At 42.2% G+C, this 27507-nt stretch overlaps 1 protein-coding gene across 26 annotated transcripts in view; it reads left to right on the top strand.

The window, feature by feature from the left end:
* The window catches only part of Rbfox1 (RNA binding fox-1 homolog 1), a 1523799-nt gene that overhangs the window by 1294898 nt on the left and 201394 nt on the right, over window positions 1-27507 (top strand). Inside the window, exon 1 of one of the 26 annotated variants that reach the window (XM_057774160.1) lies at window positions 18186-18322. The exons of 24 other annotated variants lie outside the window; for them this stretch is intronic. In XM_057774160.1, coding sequence (XP_057630143.1) covers window positions 18296-18322 — 27 coding nt within the window. In that variant the 5' untranslated portion in view covers window positions 18186-18295. Of the gene's footprint in view, window positions 1-18185; window positions 18323-27507 lie in introns of those variants that run through there. One more of the 26 variants, XM_057774172.1, reaches the window with a different exon arrangement.

Below are 27507 nucleotides of genomic sequence, written 5' to 3'. Positions count from 1 at the left end.
TTAACAAAATTTGATGTAATCTGCAGCAAGTGGTCATTTCCAAATTGCCTTTAAGATTTGCCTATTAAATAGGATTTGTAGCAGGGGGGAAAATCCTCCAGGTGCCCTAGGTATCCAGTGAATCTAGTAGCTGACTATGGGACCATCATGTTGGCCATGGCTTTCAGGACTGTGTTCTCAGTTCCAAAATGGGGATTTTATAATTATATTACATTTTATCAGCCTCTTGTTTCAAGTATTAACATTGAATAGTAACACCACACACAGAGAGATACATATACATTTACATAAACACACATGCACACACCTATGAGCACGCACACACACACACATATAGGCACATACAGATAAAACATATGCATGCACATACTATTATCTGCTCATGGTCCCCAACTGCCCTCCATTCCTGTCTAATTACATTGGAAGCTGGGCTGTCTTCTCTTGCTTTGGCCTCCCCTGCAGCTCTCTGAGCCTTGTTTCTTTCTCTTCAACCTCTTTACAATCATGAATAGACCTTGCACATGTTTCAAACATATGACTTGGATTTTTCATCACTCTAGTTTGGGGCCTTTGCCCATATTAACCTCTTATTGTCACGGGTCCTTCTCATTTTTCCCAGAGTCATCTCTTCTTATCCCAAATCTTCATGGCCCTCCTTGTAGGCCTCCTAACAAGCAGCAGAAATGAGAACTCAAAATAAAAATCAGATTACACTCTTTCTGCCACAGGACAGGTGCACAATTGGTTACTTGCAATGGTTATACTCCCAGCTCTGCCATGTTCCTTCAGACACATGTCCATTCATGCTTGATTAGACATTATTTCCCTAGTCATCTAATCTTGTTTAGCCTTCTAAACTAGAACACGACTTTGTGTTCCCAGATCTAACAAACCATGCTTCTATTCATAATGTGAGTCACATGTCTTTGCTTCTGCTTCCAGAGTCATGTTCTTTTCATGATGTGAATCACATGCTCATGTAAATTACATTATTCATGTAAATTCTTGCTTAGAGAATGTTTGGAACTCATGTGCATTTATTCTTCAAACCTCACCCAGTGTATATGTGGAGATAAAGGGAATCTCATACTCCGACTTCCATCTACCCATCCACATATTTATTTTTCTATCAGTCCACCTATTTACCAATCCATCCATCATCTAGTTATTACCTACATACCCATCCAGTAATCCATCTATCCATCAATTGATCTGTCCATCCATCCATCTACCATTAACATCTCCATCCATCTATTTTATAACACTATTGTCTTTCCTCCATAATTGTTAGGGGAAGAGACATTGGTCATCATTGACCTATTTTCAGAATACCCCATCCTTTGTTTTTCGGACTACTATTTAAACTCTTCATCAGGTCTTTGTAACTCCTGTGTCTTCTTCCTAGAATGCAGTTTCACAACAGTCTTACCCAACTTGCTTCTTTCTTGCCTCTCAATTTATTACAAATATCTTCTTAGGCAGAAATTTCCTGAATATTCCATGGAATTGAGGCTCCTTTTCCCTCACTTTCCCTCCCCCGATGGGCAATTCACCTTATATCACTTGGCTGCCATCTCAGAGTCATTGTGCTTTGTCATCTCAGTTGTTTGGACCTTACTGGTACACAGGTTCCACCAAGGAAGATCATTTACTTATTTGATTTGTTGCTGTGTCTCTGGATGGATAGGTAATGGATGGATAGGGGAATGACTAGAAGCATGTGTTGGCGGATGGGTGGATGAATGAATGGATTTAGCGGGCTTGTTGGCTAGATGGATGGATAGGTGACAGTATATATCAGTAGAATCATGGGTGCTTGGGGAGTGGACAGGCAAAAATGATGGACATATAGATAAATATTGACTAGATAGGTGGATAGGCAGGCATAGAGATAGATGTATGAATGAATGCATAGATAGGTGACTACATGACTGGGTAGGTGGATTTCAAAAATGAACTTGGCCTTAGATTTTAATATCAACAGTGATCTTCATCTTCTAGATTATGGATTCAGACTGAATAATGAAGTTCTACTTTGATGTACACTCTGGAAAATTTCAAAAATTCTTTTCATTTCAATAGATATGGGCAATTACTGTGCATTTCCCATTTTATATAAAAACTTGCCATTGTCCCTTCATTGACAAACTGAAGGTGATCATTGAAGTAAGATTTTCCAAAACCTGTTGGAGGTAAAGAAGCGGGGTTTTTTTTTAAGCTACAAATCATTGTATGCTTTATGTGCCTGGACCAAAAGCCTTGTATCCACCCTGCTGAGTGGCTGCAAGTTTCAGTTGTCACATGGAAAATGTGTTGACATGGTCAACCTACACTTTGAATTTGAGGGTGAAGCTCTAGTTTCAAATAGCCTCCTGTTGTTTCTGTCAATCATAGGAATGATCTAGAAATTGCAACATTTTGGCGTTTCAGATTACGGCTTGCATCTGGCAAAAGCACAAGAGCATCTTTTCCAGATGCAACAGGCAGCAGAAAATGTGGGGAAGAGGATTTGAGCACTTTGGTTTTATTTCACTCTATCTTTTGTTAACTTCGTTCAGACCCTAATATATGCACACTACTGAATTACTTTTTCTGTTGTTATGTGTGAACATTTTTTTGTGTGTGTGTGTCTATACCAGAAAACCATTTTGGGTGTTTTCCTTAGTTCCTATCCACTTTGTTGTTTGAGACAGGGTTTCTCTCATTGAAACCTAGAACTTCAAAGTGAACTGGATTGACCGGCTAATCAGTAAGCCTCCAGGATCTTCTGCCTCCCCAGAACTGGGATTACAAGATTATATGACTATTGGCTTGAATTTATTGCCTCATTTTCTAATCTGCTGAATAATTCTTTGTGTTCCAAACTCATAAGAGAAAGAAATCCTACTTAGATGGTTTACATCTAATGATTTGACCTTTTTGTCATGATATAATTGAAACGTGAATCTAAAGTAGCTTATCGAAAGGGGGAATGCGTATTTCAGGAAGCAGAACTTCACAAGGTACGAGTTGTATGGTTGGCTAGCTTGGATAATTTAGATATTCAAAAATACCATTAAGGCTTCCTGTTCTCCCTGTGTTTCTCTGTTGCCACTTTCACTCTCTTGGAGTATCCATTTCGGCTGGCGTTACTACTGATCCTAAGATATCAGCCCTTCTTCCCGGAATCACAGTCCAAAAGAAATGAGAACTGCACCCCCCACCCCAGAAAATGCTCCAAAGACTCCGGTTCAGCTAGCTGTCCAGACTGTTTCAGCCCCCTTACTCTCTTAGCAAAATTAATTATTTGCCCAAGGTTGACTTATAACCATTATTTTCAAGTTTGAAAATGGGTGTTATTCAGAAACACCTAGAATACATGCTTACCAGAGTGTAGAATTACGGTGTATATTTTTTGTTTCTTATTTTGTGTTCTAGGGTGGGGCCTGAACAATCAGATGTTCTAAAAGGTGACACTAAAGTTAATCTCAGCCACATTTTGAGACCCAAAGTTATGTTCTTTCCAGAGCGTGCCATGCTCTCACCTCCTCTTAGCACTCTTCGGTCCCCTGTGATCTTCAGGATAAAAATGTTATGGATTTTCCCATTAACGTGCCAAAGGACAAACCAGAACAGTGGGCAGACTAGAACTGCGGGGAACCTTCCATTGTAATAGCCTATACACAGAACAAGCATGTAAATGAGGCCAGGGGCGCTGCCCACCACATTCTCGGGGAAGCGACTGATCACAGGCAGCGTTTTCTCTACTTACATGATTACAATAGTTGATGTCTCCATTTAGAATCACCTAATGCCACTGGCGCTGATTATGACTGTTTCTGCACCGTTGTTTCGTTCTCTGTTCTTTGTCTTCCTCCTTCTCTTCCTTGTTCTCCTTTCCTCCTGCTCCCTTCGCTTCTCCCCTCCCTCCTTGTAAATGCTGCATCTGCAGTCTTGTATTCCCTCCCACATCTCTGCAGACACCAAGCGTCTCTTCTGCTGTCCTGGGGTTTGCCCGAGGCTTGAACATTATCTCTAACAGTCCACCTTGTAGCCATATTTTCCTATTTCCTCAGAAATCCAAGCCTTTTCCTACCCAGACTTTGCAAATTTTGTTTTCCCAACTAGGAAGTCTTTCTCTGGTGTGCTTGATATCCTCGCTGAACCTTTCAGACTCGCAGTGAGTATGGCCCATTCCTTAGCAGCACCTTTTCTCACACTAACTTAGGTAAAACTCACAGCCTTTACAGTAGACTCATGGTCTTTCTTGCTTTTGCCTACTGTAGAGAATTTTCTATCCAGTTCTAAGCTCTATGGAGCAGGGACGCTTCCTGCCTTCTTTTCTATTGGGTTGTCATGGTTTCTTGGCATCAGACACATAGTAAGCTCCACAGGTGTTTGGAAAAGACATGTGGATAATTAAGACTGTCCCTGTTTTTCTCTGCAGCCTTCTCTCCAATTCCATCCATGTTCTGTCCCCAGCTTCAAGGGAAATGCTATCAGGCTGAGATAGCTCATGAAAACACACCACCACCACTAAGCATGGTAATACTCAACTGTTTTCTAGACCTGATATGAAATGGAGCTGGGCTGTTCTGCTTGCTCTGAGAAAGCCAATCTATGTGCTGAGTTCTCAAACCAGTCACTGGAAAGTCACCTGCGTGTGAGTCAGCAGAGAGTTAGTAAACAAAGGCTCATGGGATGGTCTTCAGCCTGTGAGATCAGAGCCACAAGTGCAGACAGCCAAGAATGGGCATGAGCAAGAAGGAATCCAGCACTACTGTCATCTATATAGAAACTCTAGGATAGCCAATGTAGCTGATCCCTTGGTAACTGTTCCTTGCCTTTGTGTCTACTGTTCCCAACAGAAACACCCCTGCTGCTTATCTATGTGGTTTTTAGTTTTTGGCTTTGTTAGTCGTATTTTATTTTTGAGACAAGAACTTGCTACAGAGTGGAGGCTGGTCTTGAACTCACAATCCTTCTGCCTGCACTTCCCAGGAACCTAAGCAGTTTAGTCATTTAAAAGAATTTTAACAGAACTCGCATGGTAGATCATTCAGTAAAGTACTTGACTAGCAAGCATGAGAATCTGAGTTCAATACTCAAAATTTCTCACATTAGAAAGGAAGGAAGGAAGGGAAAGAGAAAGCAAAAAGGAAAGATAGATGAGAGAAAGGAAAGAAAGAAGGAAAAAAGATGAGAGGGAAGGGGGAAAGAAAAAAGAAAGAGAGGGAGAGAGAGAGGAGAGAGAAGAATGCTGATCATGTTGGCATATATTTATAATCCAAGCACTGGGGAGGCAAAGATAAGTAGATCCTTGGAGCTTTCTGACAGGCAGCCTAGCTTGCATGGGGAGTCATAGGGCCAGGAGAAACTCTTTCTGAAAATGAAAAGGTGGAGAGCACCTGAGCAAGGCCTCAGAGAGTTCTCTCTAGCTTTCATTTTATATGTGCATATGTATGCCTGCTCCACTGCCTCCAGTGCACATAACCTGGAAAGTTGGGAACAGACATCTTTTTTTATCAATTGCATTGTTCCATTTTTTACGTGAAAGAATGGGCTAGTTCTGTTTTTCTGATGGCAAGCTTGGGTTGGAGTGAGTCTGCTCAGGGGCTCTCCTGAACTAAGCTCTGGAACTAAGCATAGCGCTTGACTGTCTGGTGCAGCAAGTGGATCCTACTGCCAAAAATCTAGCATGGCTGTCTTTTGCACACCATATAAATAGGATCTAGAGAGCAAGAGAACAACCCCATCTGCAGTTAGTCTGTGGAGATTATGTCATCGTTTTCCTTGAATTACCTGATCTAACCAATGTGGTCATTTTAATGATGGTTAAACTCAGTGATTGCTTATTTTGTATCAGGCAGTCTAAGACCTTCAAATTATGTCTCATTATTGGATGTGCCCCATACCCAATAAGCCAGGTTGTGAAACTTTCATTTATGGACATCTATCATGGGGGTGTGTGGAAGAAATGTTTTCCTCTTCAGTCTCTGCTACCTTCACATAGACTTTCCAAGAAGATAGAACCTGGGCTGTTAGGAAAGTATTCCTGCTTTGGTACCCAGCTACATCATAACTAGCAACATACCTTTAACCAGTTGAGTCTTGTTTCTATACCTGATGCTTACACACAGAGCAGGTGACAATGTCAGATAACTACTTTGCGTGACTACTGCAGGGACTGCAAGCATCTCCGTTCTCTCAGCTCTGCTGATCTCTGATGTCAACTCCAGACTCTAGAGACTTCGTGTCCCTGTGTCTTTTAAGAGCATTCTTAAAGACATGCTATTTGGACAAAGAAAATAGTGGAATATAGCAACCACAATGAACGACAAACCCCCAATGCCCAAAGAGAACATTCAACCCCCTGACTGTTGGAGAAGGCAGTATAATATAATGGTTGAACACATAGATTTTGGAATCAAATAAATGCTGGTTAGAATCCCAACTCTGTCATTTACTAGCTATGGGACCTTGGGTAAGATAATTCAGCTCCAAAAAAAATGTATGATAATAAGTGTGACCTTGCTGGATAGCTTGGGGAGTAAGTGAAATTGTGTACCTATGGAGAAACAGGAAAAAGAACTCAGGTCTGGCTGCAAGGACCCTCTTGGTCATATGCACTGCACTTACAGGGTCTGTGTTGCTTCTGCCTTATCCCCTTTCCGAGATATTGCTGTTCCGCCTGCCATAAGTCTCTAGAGAGGACTTCTTTGTTTCCAGAGAGCTCAGTCTAGGCAGTGTAGTGAACCTGATCTCATTCAGCCCAGGCACTCCGGTCCTTGAACTGGAGTTGCCATGCCCATAATTTGTACATTTTAGATAACAGGTTATTTTGCTAAGAGGAAGAATCTTTAGTTGAATCCAATACAGTCCCAGCAAGCATAACAGGAAGAAAATACCTAATTCAGGCTTGTTAACCACCGGGCTTCTGAGAACAGAATCAGCTTAGCTGCTTGCGAATAAGGAAGGTTCACAGGACTTGGTTGAGCCGGCAAGAAGGTAACAAGCTGTGTGTGGAAACCCTGGGATTAAATCTCCACAGCAAAATTGCTTGGTGCACAGGATCAAAAGAGCCGCAAGGGGACCAAGACAATGAGCAGACTCCCTTCTGCATGCTTGTCCAAACCTTTCCATTAGTAAAACCCCAAAGAGTATAGACTCTGGCATCTTATCAAGAAATAAGGCTGTGCTTTAGATTATAATTAAAACAATAAATTCTTGTCCCCTGCGTGCATCGCGATTAGATTGTTGACACTGTGTCAAGCTGTTACAGAGATAAATTCATGCTGCTACTAACACTCACTGCGTATTTTTGAGTCGCTCAATGTGTTTTTTTTTTTAAATGACAACTTGAAAATAATATATTGGAGTTTTTCCCCTTCCATTTCTCTATCAAGTTATTAATGTTGGTTCACGTGCAACTTTTGGACTGTGAGGCTCTCCTGCGTTCTGGAGTTTCATGCAAGTCCCACTGTGATCACTTACAGAGCTCGTTTGTAAGGAAAATGCCCATCAGCACTGTATACAAGGGGGGGGGTTATTAATATTTCCCAAAGATACATTGCTGTGAAGGATGGCTAAGGGTGCTCACCACTGGGTTTGATTACCAGAACCCATACCTGATAGAGACAGAGAACTGACTCTTTCTGGTTGGCCTCTAGCCTCTACACATGTGTGCGCATGCACACACACAGACACACACACACATACACACACTAAGTAATTTGTAAAATTATCAGCCTCTGTAGGCATTTTCCTTACTCCTTGTCTCTTCAGGCACTGTGAGCAAAGGCATTCCACTGATGGATCCCATTGGTGCCCAGGCCACACTCAGGATAGCCGGTGACTACTGTAGTAGACTGTGGTAGGGTCCTGTTCAGGGGTCCTGTCTAGGAATTCGGTGCCGTAGAACCACGAGGCCAGTCAGGCTCCAGACTATTTGTTTTCTGAGACTGTGCATGTGTCCCCACTGGACCTCTGTTCATGGAGCTCCTTGGTCTGAAAGGAGCATAGCATAATGATTCACTTAAGTAGCTCTCACTTCTCTCTAAGATCTCCTGTCTCATTCCCACCTTGAAAGTGAATTTTCAAATTAACACTGAATGCTGGAATAGCTTTTGGTAGATAGCAGACATTCTCTATCCCCCCTGCTCTGTCCCTTGATTGTACTACAGCACATTTGTCAGAGCCAATGAATCAATTCAAGCATTTATGTGAGATTGGTGTAGAGTTCAGGGTCTTCACATCCAGTCATGTGGTTGAGCAATCTTCCTCTTCAGATAGAACTGGGTTCTGTACCTGAAGACATCTACTCCTCGTTTGGCCCTCCTCCCCATCCTTAAAAACTGTAATTCTCCCTTTTCTCTGTAAATTTGATGACTAGAAGCACATCACATGCATGGAACCAGATGTCAGCATTGTGGTGAGCATCTTTCCGGGTCATAAACTTGTCAAGGTTCATTCGTGCTGTTGAACGTGTCAGGGATCCCTTCCTTTTCGAAGGCTGACTAGAACACCAGTGTGTGTGTGCATAACACACTGTCTATTGCTAATCTGACCAGTGGACATTTTGGTTGTTTCCACCTTTTGCTTATTGTTTATAATACAGTTTAGGGGGGCTCCTTTATTCCAGTTATATAAAGTTCATTTTTCCTCTAAATATCACAAGGACATTTCAAGGAGTGAGTCATGGTAGTCCCTATTTTGTAATCAGTTCTGAAAGGGGGAGAAGATGGCACCTGTACCCATGAATTGTGCATAGCAGGTCAGAACAGGCAAGAATCCAGAGATGTTAAACTCAGATCTGATTTGAAGATCTGTCTGTTTTCCTGCCCTCGGTGGACCCATTTAAAGTAGGAGAGACAGGAGAGGTTAAGACCTTCAGTCTCCATCCCTTAAGAGGGATGTGTGATTCTCTACTGTATGGAAGCTCGAGGGTCTGACCTGCCACTTGGCTGTCACTAATGCTGGCAAGAAATGTCACTGGTTTGGTATGCCCTTGTTGCATGGCGTTTCCGGCTTCTATGGGTCTGATGTCAGCCCTACTCAGTGTAGGCTGAGAAACTGACGTGAGGATTCTGCGGCTGTGTTTTATGGTGCACAGATGAGAACATGGTAGAAAAATTAGTAAGAACAGTTGAGCATGTGTTCAGTACAACTGTACTGCCTGGCACCTCTCCTTTAACACCTCCCGCAGTAAAATAAAATAAAGGATGTTGAATGTGATTTCTTAGATCTTTTCTTTCTCCCGAAGACAAGGGTATTCTTTTCAAACGATGAGATTAAAACCAGCATGCAAGTGCATATCTATAATCATAGCACTCAGGAGGCAGAGGCAGGGGTAGCATAAGTTCAAGGGAAACCTGAATTACAAGAGAGAGACCATGTTTCAAAAGATAGAGACAAAAAATATAGACACAGGTATTCATATAGATGTCAGCATGTAGGTATACACAAGCGCAAACACGGATCATTCGTCATTTGCTCTAAACACGTGACTAGTTTGGTCACCATCCTTTGTGCTATAATGAGGAGAGCCATGCAGACATATAGTTTTTCATGGTCAACAAGACTGTCTGGTAACTCTTCATACTTGCTGCTTTCCGTGGTAGCTCACTTGAAAGTCAATCTCCTCAACTTCCTCTCCATTCTAAGTCTGGAAACGGCGCTTTGAAACTTTCAGAGGACATACTCCATTATTTTGATCTAACATACTTTGTTTTAGAATATTCCATTTGTACAGTACCCCAGTGCACATATAGGATTTGCTGTGATTTTTTTCCTCCTTTGGCTTCTCTTCCCAGAACTGCAGCTGCTCTCCCCAGAGATGCCACTGCGATCATTGGTGTGTTAGTCTAAGCATGTGGTCACAGAAATTTCGCCTTGTGGTAACTTGCATTCAATTTAACTCCAGAGCAACTGCAAACTCTTTTTACTTTAAACAAACAGTACAGTGCAGGATCCTGAGAGACTGTTCATTGGTTGACAGTGGGTGATACTCATCCAGAGGACTTGATTTTGGTTCCCATCATCTACATCAGGACATCTCTGAACCACGCGTAACTTCACCTCCAGAAGATGCAATATTCTCTTCTGGCCTCCATAGGAACTTTTTCTCATGTGCACATACACACTCACATACACACATACCCATAATTGAAAATGATAAAAATGAATCTTCTTAAAGAATGAATATGAGGTGCCGAAAAATCTACTTGCTTTATAGCATTTATCAGATGAAATCTTAGCATGATAATATGCATCCACAAAGTGCTAACATGCCTCTTAATTGCCTTCTGATGATTTTCATTAAGTATGGTGTTAATACCACATGGATTTGACTATGCTTTTCATTGCCTGTGATTTTTGGAAAGTTCTTGTTAATATGTTCCTTATTTTCAAATGGAAGAAATTCTGTCTATTCAGGAGGTAAATACAAATATGAACGAATGTTGCTTAGAAAGAACTTGGGTCATAGCATTGATCAATGGATGAGCCTTGCTTGCTCTCTTTTTTTCCCCCAGCTCACTCTTGGCTGAGAAAATTCCTTTAATACCCGTACCTTCCTGAGCTCTGCTTTGTTTACCTTAATAGGAGAGATAATTACAAGGTTTAGACCAGAGCTGATCCCTTCTAAAATCTCAGTCTTCTCCTCCCTTCCTAATCTCTTCACTATTATGAATTTTGTATTATTTTAAATATTTTAGCATTTTAAATATTTATTTTTAGGAATGTTACAGAAAAACCATGCTTCAAAAAACCAAAAAAATATATTTTTATTCTCTATCTAAGATATTACTCTTATGGGATCATACATGAATGGAACATGGAGATGTGCATTTTGTCTCACAGTTGCTTTCTTCCTCTGTAGTTCTTGAAGTGATAACATGGCCATGATTATGGACCAGGGTGAGAGGGTGTGTGCCAAATGCCCAAGTATCATCCAACTCTAACACCTGCTCCAAATCACTCAAGTACCTTTGAACTGTCTATTAACTGGCAAGTAACTGGTTGTTAGCTTTTAATATGATCTTTTCATTATAAAGAGACTCTTCATCTCTCTAGCTATTATCTTCTCCCCCCAATATGAATAAAAGGCCTGTTCTTTCCTATTTAGGTTCCTGAGTGCCCTTCAATCTGCTATGAAGGTTGTCTGTTAATATGTAGTGTTCTAACCCTTCAGTAGGCTCATTCCCTAGGCAAATGAAATGACATGTGCCACTGTCCTCCAGTGACCTCACGCACAGTCCATTAGTAAAGGTCCTGATTGGAAGCTAGTGTATGGGTGCACATGAAGTCGTCTGCTAGCCTTGAACTCACAGAGGTCCACCTGCCTCTGCCTGCAGTCCAGCATGGTGAAGGACATTGCAGCAGTTGGGGAAGGCAGAAGACATGATGTCAGGAGCAAGTGGCTAGAGGGCCGGTCACATTGCGTGGGAACTCAGACAGCAGAGAGTAGCGAATGCATGCTTCTGCTCAACTCACTTCCTTTACTTACACAGAATCTTAGCCAGGGAAGGTATGGCCACAAGTGGGCAAGTTTTCCCACCTTCATTAGCTCAATCAAGATAATCTGCAACAGGCATGCCCTTAGATCCACTTTCTGGGTGACTGCAACTTCTGGGAAGTTCATAGTGCACACTACCCATTATAGGCAGTATCATTTGTGCAGGCTTCATCTTTCAGAAGATGCAAGGAGCAGACTTGGGTTCTGTCCTTTCTTCTTTAGGAGTAGGGGCTGAATGAGTGACATCCTGAAAATGACGTCTTCTTCAGCTCCAGGGAGAAGTCTACCCATCTGTCCTCAGAGATGCCACCTCTGGGGCACATTCTATAAACTGTATAAAATTAAATCCCTCACTTCATTTCCCCCAGAAAGACCCCTCAGAAGCATTGCTCTGCCCCCCTCACACACATCTGTACTGCAGAGACAAGGGAGGATGTGAGTCCAATCCACTCCCCCCACCACCACGAAATCCCTGGGAAGATGTATGAGGCTGCATATAAATTGCATTGAACTTGGCCAGCCATGGGCTAGCATTGCTTTTATGCTGAATATCAGCGAAAAGTATGAAATGGAGATTACATTTTCAATTCTGGCTTTTCCCCCAAAGCTCTGCAGAGATGCCTTCATCCGCTCCATCCATCACAGCACAATTGCGCTGGTGTGGAGTCTCGTGCCTTGCATCCCTTCCTGGGAAGGGAATCTGCAGCTTGCTGTCAGACTGGAACAGTGAGGTACCAGCCTCCCTATAGACTGACTTCTTTATTCTGCGCTGCACCCCTCTCCCCAATTCACAGCCTTTTGGGGGATGTTTTTGTTCTTAAAATCTATCGCACACAAAGATCACAAAATTATCCATAAAAGTGTACACACACATACACACACACACACATCAAGTATGCTTGGGGATGCTGAAATTGTTGTATTTGTTTCTAGGGTTGTTCAGGGCAGAAATAAGATGTTTCTGCAAATGGGGTTCATCCACCGACGATGAGGAACATGCTTATTACTTCTTCCTAAAATACATATATTCCTACCAGCTATTTAGCTCCTATCCCCAAATAGCCCTAAATCACTGTCAGTATCTCATCTCCAGCCTTAGTCTGAGAGAAAAAAAAAAAGTGTTTCCTGGTGGAGAGTGGAAGGGTGATGCTGCCCGTGTGCTCTTTATTGCCGTCAGCTTCGGTGTCTTTAACAGCCTTTTCCTGCCCACTCTCCTCCCTGCTCCCTCCTGCCCCTCTCCCACCCCCGATGATTGCCTGGCTAGCTCCCCAAAGAGAAAATGTGTTAAGTGAACTTGACAGTTTCCAGGCTGGTTCCATATGGCAAAGCCTAGGTTGCATGTTCCTGGGGTCCCCAAGCTGCTCTCACCTTATTAAGATGACAGTAAGTACACGCAAGTCAAGTTCGCTGCATGGTTTTACTTGCTGGGGCCCCAGAGAGCAGCCTCAGACTTCAGGGTGGGATCAGGGGCAGCATCTTCCACTGCAGATGTGGCCTTTACCTCTCTTCCCCATAGTTACAGAGCTGCAAGGAGGTAAGGGAAACATGGCCCCCGAGTGGGAGGAGTACCACCGGAAAACTGCAGAGCTTAGCTACAGTGGCTTTCTTAGGGTTGCCAGACTTGCCTGACAACATCATCTCAGCATCTTTGTGCTCATGTTTATTGCTTGTTCTGCACTCTCTGAACTTTTGGACTCTTGCACATAATTGAGACTTTGACTTTGATTTATAAGTATCTAATTTGAGCTCCTCCTTCATTTGAAAGCCATGGAGAAAATTAACTCCAAATCAAATCAATGCATTTCAAGTGGATAAGCCCTTGTAACCCAGTGATGAAGGGCCAGAGTTAAAGCTTACATTTAACTCTGAGAATGGCTCTGTGAAAGACGGGCCCTTGTGAGAAGTCATTTTATATGTGATGTATAGAAAATGTGGCTACCGTTTTTATGCTGTGGATTTCCATATTTTACAGAGAACTATAGTTAGTAGAATGGAGACTCCTAAGAGGGCAGAGAGTCACTCAACTTGAATATGTAGAGAGAATAGCAAGAAGAGGCACAAAATTTGCTTGATGTATTTTATGGGGAGGATATCTAAGCAGTGGAAAGTTTGGGGTCAGGATTTTTAAGAATATGCAGAATGGAGAAAGAGAGAGAGAGAGAGAGAGAATGCAACTGGAGTATATGCAAAAGTATTCTTAGTGAGGTGGGGGCTTGCAGTACATGGAGAGGGGACGTCTTTCAGGATACTGAAAGTTCTTGTAGATTCTAGGTTTTAGACACCAGCTTACCTATTGGAGATGATTTCCTACAAATACACTGACAGAAATTATAAATGATTATGGTGAGTTCAGAATTTATTTCTCTTCTCCCTTTGTGTGCATGTGCATGTGTGTGTGGTGGCACTAGGTACACATGTGGAGATGGCAAGAGGATGCAGACTTTGGCTGTGTTTTATTTCTGTCGCTCTCTGCTTTCTATCCTTGTGACAGTCTCTCACTCACCTGAAGCTAGGCAGGCAGCCACCAAGCCTAAGTGATCTTCGTGTCTCAGCATCCCCCCTCCTCCAGCTGTAGCATTGGGTTTATACACACATGTGAACACATCTATCTTTTTACACAGTTCTTGGGATTTCAACTTGGGCATTCATGCTTGCTCAATAATCCTCCACCCCCTTATTTATTGATGGTTTGTCACATACTACCTCAGAACTCATATCCCCTGAATAGGGGCAAATGAATCTTTTAGTTTATATTTCTTAGCTAAAGTAATCAAAAAGTGACTACAGTAATTCCTGTATTGATATAGTCCTAGTCCCTAAACAAACAGATCTCCACTGATACCAAAGACATTGTGAGGATTTTGATGATATTTGCATAGTTTCTCACTCCCAGGGCAAATAAATTGAAATGTTTTCTCCACATAAGCCTCCAAGTAGGCTGGCTTGCTGATTCACTGTGTAGCGGTGAGGATATTATCACTTACTTGTCCTTACAGTGTGTTCATGTGAAGGAGGCTATTGATGCACTATCTTCATTTAATCGTGTGAACATAGAAGAACTCATTCCCTGCTTTAAGAGTAGTGAATGTGCAACACCTTCCTCAGGTATTACCAAGAGGAAAAGTGAGCTCATTCCCAGATGTTTGCCTCTGTAATGCTTTCCCATCCTGGACTAGGAGACTTTCAACACATGGATGAGGCAAGCAGGCACAACTGGGCACACAGTATGCCACAGCCTTGGCATGTCTTTCATCAATAGGGAAGAGGTATCTGCTCTCATCTCTTATTCTACCAGGTCCAGACCATGTGTGCAAGCGTAGCACATAGTTCTTTTGTATATGATAACTTGAGCTTTGTATTTTTCCCCTGCACGTGTGGTATGTGCGTGTGCAGTGGTCTTCCTATGAGAGTAAGTGTAGATGTGTGAGCATGTGTAGAAAAGCTAGAGGTGTCATTCCTCAAGACTGTCCATCTTTCCTTTTTGGGACAGAATCTTTTACTGGCCTTGAACTCTCCAGTAGCGTATAGACTGACTGGCCAGAAAGCCATAACGGTCAGCCCCAGTCCTTCTCTCTCTGCATCCCCAGTGCTTCTTAGGGATTACAAGTGCACACCACCATACCTGCCTTTGTACGTGAGCACTGGGGATTGGACACATGTCCTCAGGCTTATGTGGAGGAATTTCACTAAGAGAGTCCATTCCCTGAGCCCTAGCCTGGTCTGCTGGATTTTGACAGTACTCTGTGAGAACAGTATTTGTAGAAAAGTCAGCAATTATTGGCCTACATAATGGGCATTTCTAACTTCATCTTCCAGCTTTATCTGAAAGTTCCTTCCCCTCCTTTGTATTAGGTGGTGATCAGATTCATAAAGAAAATGCAGATGCTGGGCTCTGTTGGCAGGGAGACTGGCAAAGTCTGTCCCCCCTATTCCCTGAACCGTTCTGTGAGGACTTGGTGTCTGATGAACATGTACTTTCCTTTGGCTTGAATGACCTCTTTATGCTGATTGTTGTCAAGTTCTTGAAGGAAAATGAAACGTCATAGATTTTTGACTGTTTGTTAAGGCTGTGTCTAGGAATACGTGAGCAAACTCTTGAGACCTAGTCTTTGGCACTTTAGATAGAGCATTCATCTTAGCCTGAAAAAAGCATCTAATCTCATGGAACAGACTCATGGCTTAAGCATGAAAAGGCGAGCCAGAGAACTTGTCCTGTGTTTTCTGCAGACTCGGTTTCTATGTCTGCAAACTGGAGTTAGTGGTGCTCCATTAGATGGTTCAGATGACGAGACACGGTGTTGAGTACAAAGCATGGGTTCAGCCTGGGACAGTGTTCTATCCCATTTAAGGTAAAGGCAGTTGTTCAAGAGAAATTAATATGCTAGAATATTCCTTCTTCGTCTCAATGTTCACTAGTTCCTGTATTTGACTTTCCCTCTGCTCCTGTGCCATTCAGTTCTTTCAGCCTGCAAACTCTCATCCCCCTCCATGTCTCTCTCATCCTCCTCCCTGTCTCAAAGATAGCTTCATTTCAGCCTCCTGCCCCAAGGCCCCGGTACTGCATGAGCAGAGCCAAAGCCGAGAGCAGAACCGGGAGCCTGGAAGCTCAGGCTCCTTTCTGCTGCTGAGAAATCTGTTTCCTTCCCAGGGCACAGGCATGCCTGTGAGGGATGTGGGAAATCATTTGTGAGAAGTCATAATTAATGATCTGCTGGGTCTTGGCACCTATAAAGAAAACAGAAGGCCACTGGGAATTGGAACAGCCTCTCGGATACGAGTTGTCCTCTGGGGAGGCTCTTCACTGAGGGAAGTGGGAGCCCTTGGAAGGACTTGGGTGGCTGGGTCTCTGTCATTTTCAGGACTGGTGCTCATTTGCTTACCATGCCCAGTGTCCAAGTGACAGTGACTTCAGTCCAGAAGCCTGACACTCGAGAGCAGCCCTTTTGGCCTAAGAATTTGCCTCTATCCCTCATTTCATGGTTTTCCTGGGTGTATTCTTTCCTTGGGAATCTCATTTTTACCTCTTGGTAAAGTGGTGATGATGTCACATACTCTTCAAGGCTTTTGGATCAGAAATTTAATGATATGAATGAAACACAGCAGACACTCAAAAGTCCTCTGAATAAAATGTTAAACTAGGAAGGCCTGTATCCTATTTTCAGGGTGAATATGGTGTGCAGGGAAAGTGTATTGACCTATAGTCTGTAGTGTGTAGACCAGTAGATAATCCTAGACCTTTCTGTGGGCAGAGCATACATCCCACCTGCGGTAGCTAGAAAACCACTGCTGAATCATTCATCTATTTTATTTGTGATGTCAGCTATCCTTCTTTGGTGGAAAATTAAATTGAGTTTCTAATGCAGCTTGCTGCCTCTCCGTGAATTGGAAAGTGTCCACTAAGTGTTAATCTCCTCTTGCTTTGTGGCCACGCTGTTTGGGAAGTTCAATGACTCCTGCTGTGTCCAGGGGCTGTTCAGTCCGTGCAGTAAGTCCTCCTTAGAACAGTAACAGCCAGGTCTCCTGTTTCAAAGCCACTTGGTATTCTCTGCACTGGGGCTTACCATCCCGCTTTGAGCATCTTATTAGCTCATGCCTATAAATCAGCGGGCACAGTGTCCACACACAGCAAGGAGTAGTAATGGTGTAATAATGAGAAGCTTTGCCGGTCTATAATAATAAGCGTATTTTGAAGCTCCTACCTCATCTTGTCACAGATGGGCCTGCGTGATGCAATATTTGCTATGTTGGCTAGTTTTGTATCAACTCACATTAGAGTCATTTTGGAAGAGGGACCCTCAATTGAGAACCCCCCCCACCACCAGATTGGCCTGTGAGGAAAACCTGGGAGGTAGTGTCTTGAATAATGATTGATGTGGATTGATCCAGACCATTATGGGTGGTGCTACCCCTGGGAATGTGGTCCTAGTTGATACAAGAGAGCAGAGTGAGCAAACCACGAGGAGTGAGCCTCCAGGTTCCTGCCCTCCTCCGGTTCCTGTCCTGCTTGAGTTCCTGCCCTGGCCTTCCTCAGTGGTAGACTGTTACCTGAAATTTGTAAGCTTATATGAATCCTTTCTTCTTCATGTTGCTGTTGTGTTCTACCACAGCAATAGAGACCCCGACTAAGATGTACGTAGACTTCTTGGCCCATGGTAGGTATACTGCATAGTGGGAAATCAAGTGATGCCAACCACAGTCATTGTGGTTCGTGTGTGTACTATGGGAACACTGCCCAGCCCACTCTGCTAATAATGACTCCTGGCTTCAGGTGCTGTGTTTCCGGTGCCAGCTGTACTGTGTTCCTTACAATCTTGAACACTTTCACTCCCTGCTATACTTCTTCCCAGTTTGGTTTGAAATCAAAAGTCAATTTCTAATAGTGTGGGCCACTTCCCTTCAGCTGCCTGGAGTTCATTTTGATAGCTAGTCTGGGAGGATGGTACCTGGCCCCAAATGTGTTTTCCTAGCAAAAGGGGAAGGAAGAAGATGTGAAGGTTAGGCTCCTGCTAACAGGAAGATGCTCCACTGCTTGAGGTTAGAGCCCCTAGCAAGGAAGGAATTTTCCTTCCTGGGTGATTGCTGATGCTCCTGGATGTGCTGGTGAGCCCCTGTCTGCCCACCTCTATGCAAATAAGTCCTCCCACAAGCCTGGGATGTGCTGTCCTCAAAATCCAAATGCCATGTGCAGGAGATGGGCTCGGCTGCTGCTACACAAACAGGATCTGTGGAGGGGACAGCGTGTGCCCACAGTGAGTGATCTCCAAGACTGATTGCACGCTGACAAAAGACCTTCGCCCGGGTATGAGACCTGACAGCATGATCAGCACTGTGAGTTGGTTTTCTCAGGCCGTGAACCTGGGTGCTGGTGTGGGAGGAGAGGGAAGCCACCCCCTTGGACCAAGAGGTGCTGCCGTTATGAGCACCTTTCCTGGTCTCGCAGAACTGAATCCTCCCAACTAGCGAGGCACATTTCTTATCATCTTAGGTGTCTGTTAGAATAGACTTGTCAGACTACTTGGGGACCCTGCTAGAAGTGCTGACAGATGCACTAAGATGAGGTAGGCTCAGGCTACCAACGAGGAGCACCGCCTTTGAGTTCCAACAGATTTTATGCTGTACCCCAGCCGGGCCTTGCTAAAGATGAGAACCTTGACAGTTATTTATCTTCCACTATCTTCCTTTTTCTCATCTGTGAAAGGAGGGCAATAGTGTGTGTCTCGTGAAAATAAAAGTCTATTAGATAAATGCTTAGCATGGTGTCTTACACCTAATAAAGCCTTAGTACATGGTAGGCTGGCTTCTGTGTCATTAACATCCAGACCCTCCCACAATGGCATTGTTGTCATCTGCCTATGCAATTCCTGGGAATGCGGGTGTGGGTTGAGTACACCTGTACAGCAATGGTCTTGTTGCAGCAGTAGATACTAGAGTATGATTTTTGTCTTGCGGGATGAGGAATATCACTGATTCAAAATTCAGTTGTTAATGGGTGTAAGTGCAAGAAAACATGTTCTTTGGCAACGTAGGTGCATGTTTATGGTAAAGGGTAAGGCCTGAAAATCAAGATGATTTTTATCCTGATAAAGTCTGCTTTGACCGAATTAGAGGGGAGACAGTCAGTTAGGTGTTAGGATGTTACTGTTGGGGCTAGAATGCAGCGTAGTAGTTGAGTACTTGCTTAGTATGAACAAAGCCGTGGGTTCAACCCCCAACCCTGACTGTCAAAAGTAAATAAAGAGAGGATGGAGATATATAATAGGTTGATGATAGGCAGGCTAATAGATAGGCAGACAGAGAGGGAGATGATAGAGATAAAAGATAACATGATTCACAGCTACAGAGGTGATGGGCAGATAGCTGATAGGTAGATAGAGAGAGGCATAAGTGACAGATGACAGCTACTGCTTATTATAATAAAACCCACCCATTTAAGCATGAACATTAAATTTTGGTAAGTGTATTGTCTTACATCATCTCTGCTGAGCTTTCTTCCTCAGAAATTTTCTTATCCCTGGTTTTAGTCTGTTCCATCTGCATCCCAGACCCTAGACAACCACAGATTCGCCTTCTGTCCATTTTGAATTTTTTGCCAGTGGGATCTTCCTGGGAAGCTTTTCTTCTTTGACACCTTTCACTTAATTTACTGTTTCTCAAGTCCAGCCATGACCTTGTGTATCTGTGAAAGCAATGCATCTAGTCTGCGTGTGCATTCACAAGTTAGTCACATTTCTGTTTAGTCTGGGGGTGTTGAGAATGTTGTGGACTTGAGTGTGTTGGTGTGTGGACACCTTACTTTATGTTCACAAGTAAACCACTTAAAGTAGAATTGATACATGACACATTACTTCAAATTTAACATTCTAAGATGCTGGTTTCAAATGTGGAAGTGTGGTTTTGTTTTGAGTGTGTTTGTTGTTGTTATTGAAGGTAATATTTTGAGACATGGACTCCCTACATATCCTGTCTGGCCTGGAACTCACTGCATAGCCCAAGCTCTTCTTGAACTTGTAGTTATTCTCCTAGCCCTGCTTGATTTCTGGGGTTTCAGGCAGGTATCACCATCCCCTAAAGGCTGTACTATTTTGAATTCCCACCAGTATGTACCTTTCACAACTCCCAAATGCCCGTTTATGTCTGCCCTGCATAGAGACTCCCTGATCCCTTTCATGTTCACCCTTGGACTCAAGTGAATGATGCTGCTGTCAGCATTAGGCTAGTAAAAAAGTGTTCTGTCCCAGGGTATAAGTCCTGACATACTCAAAACTATTGTGGATTAAGAACTGCTCTCTGTATCTCTATGATATTATTAATCTATCATTATTTTAACAATAAAGGTGTGCCAAAGTCAGAGTCACTTCTGTATTGAAGTGTTCTGCCTGGTGTGACCGTCTGGGTAGATCAAAAGGACACAGTATTTACTGGGCAAGGAAAATGTTTGCTTTATGACTCCAATGACAGGTTTCATCTATGCATGCACCTGCATACACAGACACACACCTGTGTATCATTGCCCCCTCCTTGTGCTGGAAGTCAGCCTCTATGGTGACTCTCTGATGCTGTGCCTCGCCACACACTACCCTGCTGGAAAAGATCGTGCCATCCCCCGCGCTTTTGCTTCATGCTTTCATTTCTTCCTGTAGGATTACTAATGGATTACCATGCTTAGTAGGAGGTTTCAGCAGTAGGAGCTTCCCCTATAACTTTTCCCAAAGGACTGTAGTAGATTTCCCCAAACCCAACTGTATTCTGTACTGTCCTATTTGTGCTTTTTATTAGTTCTGAAAAATAGCGGACAAGGAGGTGAATGAGCTGAGGATGTGGCCTTTGTCCTCGGGGTAAACACTCTCAACCCTGAGAAAAGGCTATATAAGAGTCACTACCTCAGATTTGTACAAAGAAATTTTAAACAGGTGACTATCCAATGTGAACCTATGTGGCTCTAAATAATACCTTTTTATCATTATGTGGAAACTAGTATTATATTGTCATATATATACATACATTTACAGATGCATATGTACATATCAATGTGTGTATATGTGTATATATATAGTGTGTTGTATATATATATATACAGGATGTTAAATTCCTTGAGTATTATCTATACCTATTATTAATAATCATCCTTATGTATATCCAAGGGTTAAGTATCAGCCTGTGGAATAAATTTGTCCCACCATTTATTTTTTTTATTGGCACACAGCAATAGCCATAATTTACATATTGTTAATAGATGCTTTTTTATTACAACCACGGAGCTGAGATACAGAAACGGAAATGCATACGTTTTAAATCCTAAGGTGTATCCTATCTGGATTGTGTGTGTGCATTTGTGTGTGTGTGTTTTATGCATGCAGTGCATATATGCATAGCCACACGTGCTGGCACACATTTGTACAAACAGACATGCAATAACATGGAAGTCAGAGGTTAATGCCTGGTGTTTGTTTGTTTTTTCTTTTCTTTTTTAAAAATTTTTATTTATTTATTTATTTATTTATTTATTTATTTATTTATTATGTATACAATATTCTGTCTGTATGACTGAAAGCCAGAAGAGGGCACCAGACCTCTTTACAGATGGTTGTGAGCCACCATGTGGTTGCTGGGAATTGAACGCAGGACCTTTGGAAGAGCAGGCCATGCTCTTAACCACTGAGCCATCTCTCCAGCCCCTGTTTTTTTTTTTTTTTTTTTTCATTTCATTTACTGTCCTCCTAGTTTCTTTGGTCAAGGTATCTCACTGGACCTAGAACTTGCTGACTTGAATAGTTTAGCTACCCAGTATTTCCTAGGAATGCCCCATCTCTGACCCCCACGTTCTGGTACTACAGGTGGATACCATACCTGCCTGGCTTTTTTGCACTGTGCGTGGGATCCAAATGCTCAGCACAGACAGCGTATCCTGAACAATGGTGTGCAGCTTGTCTAAGTGCTTCTTGACTAACCACAGAGAGAACCCACGAGCCTCTTTGCTGAGAAGCATGGTAGCTCTAATGGAGAAGTCTTACGTAGACGAAAGCTCCAGCTCTCCGGCAGTCATTTAACAGTCCACGCCGTTACTGGAGGAAGGCAGGTCTTTATTAGCATCCTACAATTTCTGTCTAGGCATTTCCACTCTTGAAATGGATTTTTTTCCAAGGCCCCCTTTCTAATTAACTCAGGAGCCTAGATTACAAGACGCCAACCTTGTGAGGGGAGAGGGCAGTCTGCAGAAGCGAGCACTGGAGGTGATGTTTAATTAAAGAGATGCCATTAGAAGAAGAGATCTGAGCAGGTTGTAGTGCTAATTCTTCTGGCTGGCTCTTGTATCCCTGCATGATGGTGATTGATGAGCTTGTTCCCCCACATCTTCATCTGCAGTGTGCATGAGTCCCCGCAGGCAGGAGGGGCTCCAGCTCTCAGTACAGGCACTTGCCTTGATTGAGTTTCATGGATTAGTAAAAACCTTGATGTAAAAGTGTTCTTCTCTTTCTGCTGCTTTCTTCTCTTGCTTTCTCTTCCTTTAGTGGGAAGCCAGTTGGGTGGGTCTCTGTATGAATGGATAGATAGATAGATAGATAGATAGATAGATAGATAGATAGATAGATAGATGATAGATAGATAGATAGATTATTAGGAGATATTACATAGATGATAAATAGATACATACATGGATATATAGATTGAAGATAGATGGGCTATAGGGATGTATAGATGATGTATGAATGAATAAAGGGGATAGAAAAATGGGTCAAAGAAAGAAAATGAAAGAGAAAATGACAGGTATATATATGTGTATATATGTGTGTTTGTGTGTGTGTGTGTGTGTGTATGTGTGTGTGTGTGTACATCCATAGAGTAGAGTCGGGATTATGGATAGATGGAAAATATTGCATAGTCCATATATAACTGTGTTTGTATATTTATAACTATTCATCCACCAACCTATCCCTCCTTGTGTGTATCTATGCATTTCTCTGTATGTCTACAAGCATCTGTCTAGCCACCTCTTTATGAACAATTCTGTAAATCTATCTTTATCCTTCCGTGTCTGTGTCTCTCTTTGTGTGTAGTTTCCCCATTCTTCCCTTCTTTCCCCACTGCTCATCTTAATATTTGCTATTCTATGTCCCATGGGCCTATCGTATGTGTCCGTGTGAGGAAGCTCCTAGCAAGTGTTATTGGTTTTGTTTTTATTTTCCGTGTTATGCAAGAGGCCATTGGTTAAACATACATGAACACAAGGAACTGCCTGAGGTATCTTTTTACCGTTATTTAGTAATTAAGAACATTTATTAATATCCTGGTGTGTGCTAGTTTCTCATGTTAGGTATGTTTAGTCCTGTGTAATTAAAATAGTAGCCCTGTCTCTCTCCTACTTGAAAATGAAAGAACTGAGCTTAGGATTGTGGGGGCTGGTGAGCTGGCTCCACAAATAGAGCATGTTACACTCTTGCAGAGGACCTGAATTCTGTTCCCAGCACCCATATAGGCTGCTCACAGGTACCTGTAACTCCATCTCTAGGAGTCCTAATGCCCTTGTCTGGTCTCTGCAGTGACCTGCATTCAGACATGTCCGCATCCTCCTTCATACATACACATATTAAGAATAAAATCATTATTTTAAAAAAGAGTTATCTGTTTTGTCGATAACACACAATCTCACACTGAGATAAGACCTTATTTCTGTGTTCAAAAACACATGCATAGTGCCTTGAAGGATAAAATTAGTCATCGCAAGTCAGAATTTCAGCAATGCAGTTATAGGGATCATGCTACACATCTGTCTTTCTCCAGTTTTTCTTTCAAGTGGATGAGAAGACAGGTATGTGTCTCCTAGAGTTTCCCTGTTTTTTTTCTTTCCCTTTAATTCAGTGTCCCATTTTCCTTGAGTGAACATTTTTACCACGTGGCCAAGGGGCTGGCTTTTGATTCCAAGAGACTGCAGAACTTCTATCTGTCTACTGAGTCAAAATAAATTGGCAGAAATGTCTGATTTGACTTTCTCTCCTTCTTCAAGGCAGATACTTTTCTCATTATGAAGACAAGAATGACACTTTGTCTCAGCAAGTGCTTAGACACTTATAAGACCTGTATAGTTTCTGGTCTTGATGCTGCTAGCTCGGGGAGGCCTGCAGGAACCCAGGACTCTGCTGAGATCTATCTTTGTGAGATTATGTTTTCAGAATCTGGGATCTGACCCTCCCCATATAAATCATCTGGAATTCTGATTTCAGAGGGTGTGACTCAAATCCTGGAGGCTGCCTTCCTAATTGAAGGGGTTGGGTCCAACATGAAATAGTGAGCTCAACTTTTTCTGTCCTAGAGGAATAAGAATTAAACTCCACTAAACTGTAACATTTTCAATTCTCATTAACTTGAGTAAGGAAACTCTTCTTGGAGAAGACAGGAAGCAAATACCATCCATCCTAGTCCTCCCAACTCTTATTAAAGGTGGGAATTTATGAGATGCTAATTCACCTCAAATGGTCTATCTTTTCATGGCTTTCATGAAACAAACTTTACATGTTGCAGAAAAGAGGAACTTGAGTAAATATCATCTAATTCCACTTACACATAGTAATAGCTCCTTCTTTAGTCTCAGATCATTCTGTTCTGGCAATAGGACATCTTTACCATCATGAGAATCCCACACAACTTCAGATCGTATCAGTGCCTTATTTCCATGTAGACTGCAGAAAAAAAAATCTCTGATCGTAGCACTGCAGCCTTGGAAGAATCACAAAGCTATTGTTCCGGAGACCCATGAACTAGTAATTCTTTGGGCACAAAGGAAAAGATCATTGCATTTGTCTCCTCAACTTATTTCTAGCATCCAAACCCTGAAATAATGTCAGCAGATTGCTATTTGTGCTATGACGTCAAAAGCCTGAATTTTTTTCTCTGAAGCCAGGTCTGAACAACAGTCAACCTGTGTTTGGTTGTCTGGTGATATTTTGGTTTTCTGGTGATGTTTTGGTTGTCTGGTTATGCACCACTCTTCTGTCTTAGGTCTTACCCATGCCAGCATTCCCACTCTGTTTAGTTGACTCTCATACCTTCACTTCTGTTTTGCTACGATCTGTAATCTTGATTTTTTTTTTTTTTTGGTTTTTTGAGACAGGGTTTCTCTGTGGTTTTGGAGTCTGTCCTGGAACTAGCTCTTGTAGACCAGGCTGGTCTCGAACTCACAGAGATCCGCCTGTCTCTGCCTCCCGAGTGCTGGGATTAAAGGCGTGTAATCTTGATCTTGACCTTGATTTAATATCTTACTAATGGGAACACCTTCATTTTTTATTTAAGATTCAATCTGCTTAAGGGACTTCCCTCATCATAAACAAATGCATTTTAGAGAGCTGGACCAGACACATATATGATGCCAGCCATATTAAATATGTGGCTTCTCTCAATTCAGAATTCCTTTAAGAAATTACATTTGTTTTTTAACTCTAGTGTGCAGTCACGGCCAGGCTTTTATTGATGGTGATTTTTGCTGCTTTCCTCTTTTTTTTCCTCTTCTTTCTCCTCTTCTAACCGTCCTCCATTGTTTTATGATAAATCAACATACATGTCTTAGTTAGGGCTTATATTGCTGTGATAGAATACCGTGACCAGATCATGTTGTGGAGGAAAGGGTTTATTTGACTTACGCTTCCACAACATTGTTCATCAAAGGAAGTCAGGACAGGAACTCGAACAGGGCAGGAACATGGAGGCAGGAGCGGATGAAGAAGCAATGGGGGAGTGCTGCTTACTGGCTTGCTTCATCTGCCTTTCTCAGCCTGGTTTTGTATAGAACCCAGGACCAACAGCCTAGGAATGGCACCACCCACAATGGGCTGTGTCTTCCCCTATCAATCACTAAGAAAATGTTCTACAGGCTTGCCTATACCCTGGTCTTAAGGAGGTGTTTTCTCATTTGAGGCTCCAGCTTGTGTCAAGTTGACATAAAATTAACAAGTACAATGGGTATGTCTGACTTTTTTTCTCAATATATAATCTATCTATCTATATATAGTCTACCAATTCTTAGAATATAGTCTATCAAGGCTTCCCTCTTCTGATGCATACATATGATGAATACATATACACCAAATGTCATACACTAATACTTCTTATACTACTGTATTTGTTTCCAAACATTTTAAAAATAATAAATGTAACATTTTTTCTTCTTATTTTACAAGAATTTTAGTGAGAATTTGAAGTTTTAGCAGTCCCTTGCTTTCCTGACTAAATTTCCACATCTTACTAATTTTGATCCTAGCACTCAGTGTGTCTCCTCTTTGTCATTATAAATATTGATTAATACAGACTATGTTATTATAGGACAAGCACCTCTGTCACTTTTCAGCAGCTGGACCCTGTGTTCCACACTTGTATATCATCAATCCAGCTCAATACTCTACATTAAACTTACCATGTCAAAAAGGTGGAAAAGCTCTATAATAAGCTGACTGCTTTGTATGGCTTGGACTGTATTCTGAATTTGTCATTCCAAACGTGATCTAAGCAGGCATAAAACTCAGTTGAGATCCGTCTGCTAGACAGAATATAGCAAAAATTCCAGCAGAATGCAGATTGACTAAGGAAGAGAGGGAAGTGGAAGGCTTTGTGTTTCTGTCCAGGGTGCTCAACACATCCTTGGATATCCAAGTCAACTTCTCTGCCTTTGTCAACCTAACAATGCGATTATACTTAAATGACTATGTGACAAGGGATCAGGTGTTTCTCTATAATCATCCTTTAGTCTCATTTCCTGGGACTATAGATGCTGTTGGTGACATGATGGGAGCTGACTGTCATCTACCAGGGAACTGTCTTGTAGGATAGGACAGATTCTAGCTACATGTAGCTATTTACATAGATTAAAAGTAAATGAAATTAAAATGCCACTGCTTAGTTACATTATGCATCTTTAGACACTCGGAGGCTACACATGGCAAACAGTGGCTGCATCAGACATCCCAGATATGCCGTGTCTCCATTATCTCAGAGTGCTTCATACTCTGCGTCCTCAGGATAGCATTAGGATAGATTTGGAAATGATCTCCATTAGAGCTGCATCTTCATCACCAGAGCTAGTGAGTGCTACTGTATATGGCAAAAAGGACCTCATCAATGTGATTAAGATACAAATATCAAAATGGAAAGATTTTCTTGCATCATCTGGATGGGCTCGATATAATCACAGTAGTCTTCACGAGAGAGGAGCTGGGGTGCCAGCTGCACTGAAAGAGGAAGACAAATCACAATGGAAGCAAAGATAGACTTGTTTGTTTTGAAGTTGCAGAACAAGGCTGTGAAGTGATGATTTACAGGGCTGGTAGCATGCAACAAATGAAAACAGCCTGGAAAGCCTATAGAAAGCAAAAACACATTTCCAATGACACCTTGAGTACATTCCATTGAAACAGGTTTTGGCTCTTTGATGTTCATAACTATAAGAGATAGGGTTGGATAGCTTCTTCTGTAGATAAAGTGATTGCCATGCAAACAAAGGCCTGATTTCAGATCTCTATTATTCACGT

This window comes from Chionomys nivalis, chromosome 7, assembly GCF_950005125.1.
Source record: "Chionomys nivalis chromosome 7, mChiNiv1.1, whole genome shotgun sequence".
Classification (NCBI taxonomy): Eukaryota; Metazoa; Chordata; class Mammalia; order Rodentia; family Cricetidae; genus Chionomys; species Chionomys nivalis.
The sequence above is the reverse complement of the archived record's forward strand: the minus strand, read 5'-3'. Positions and strand labels throughout refer to the sequence as shown.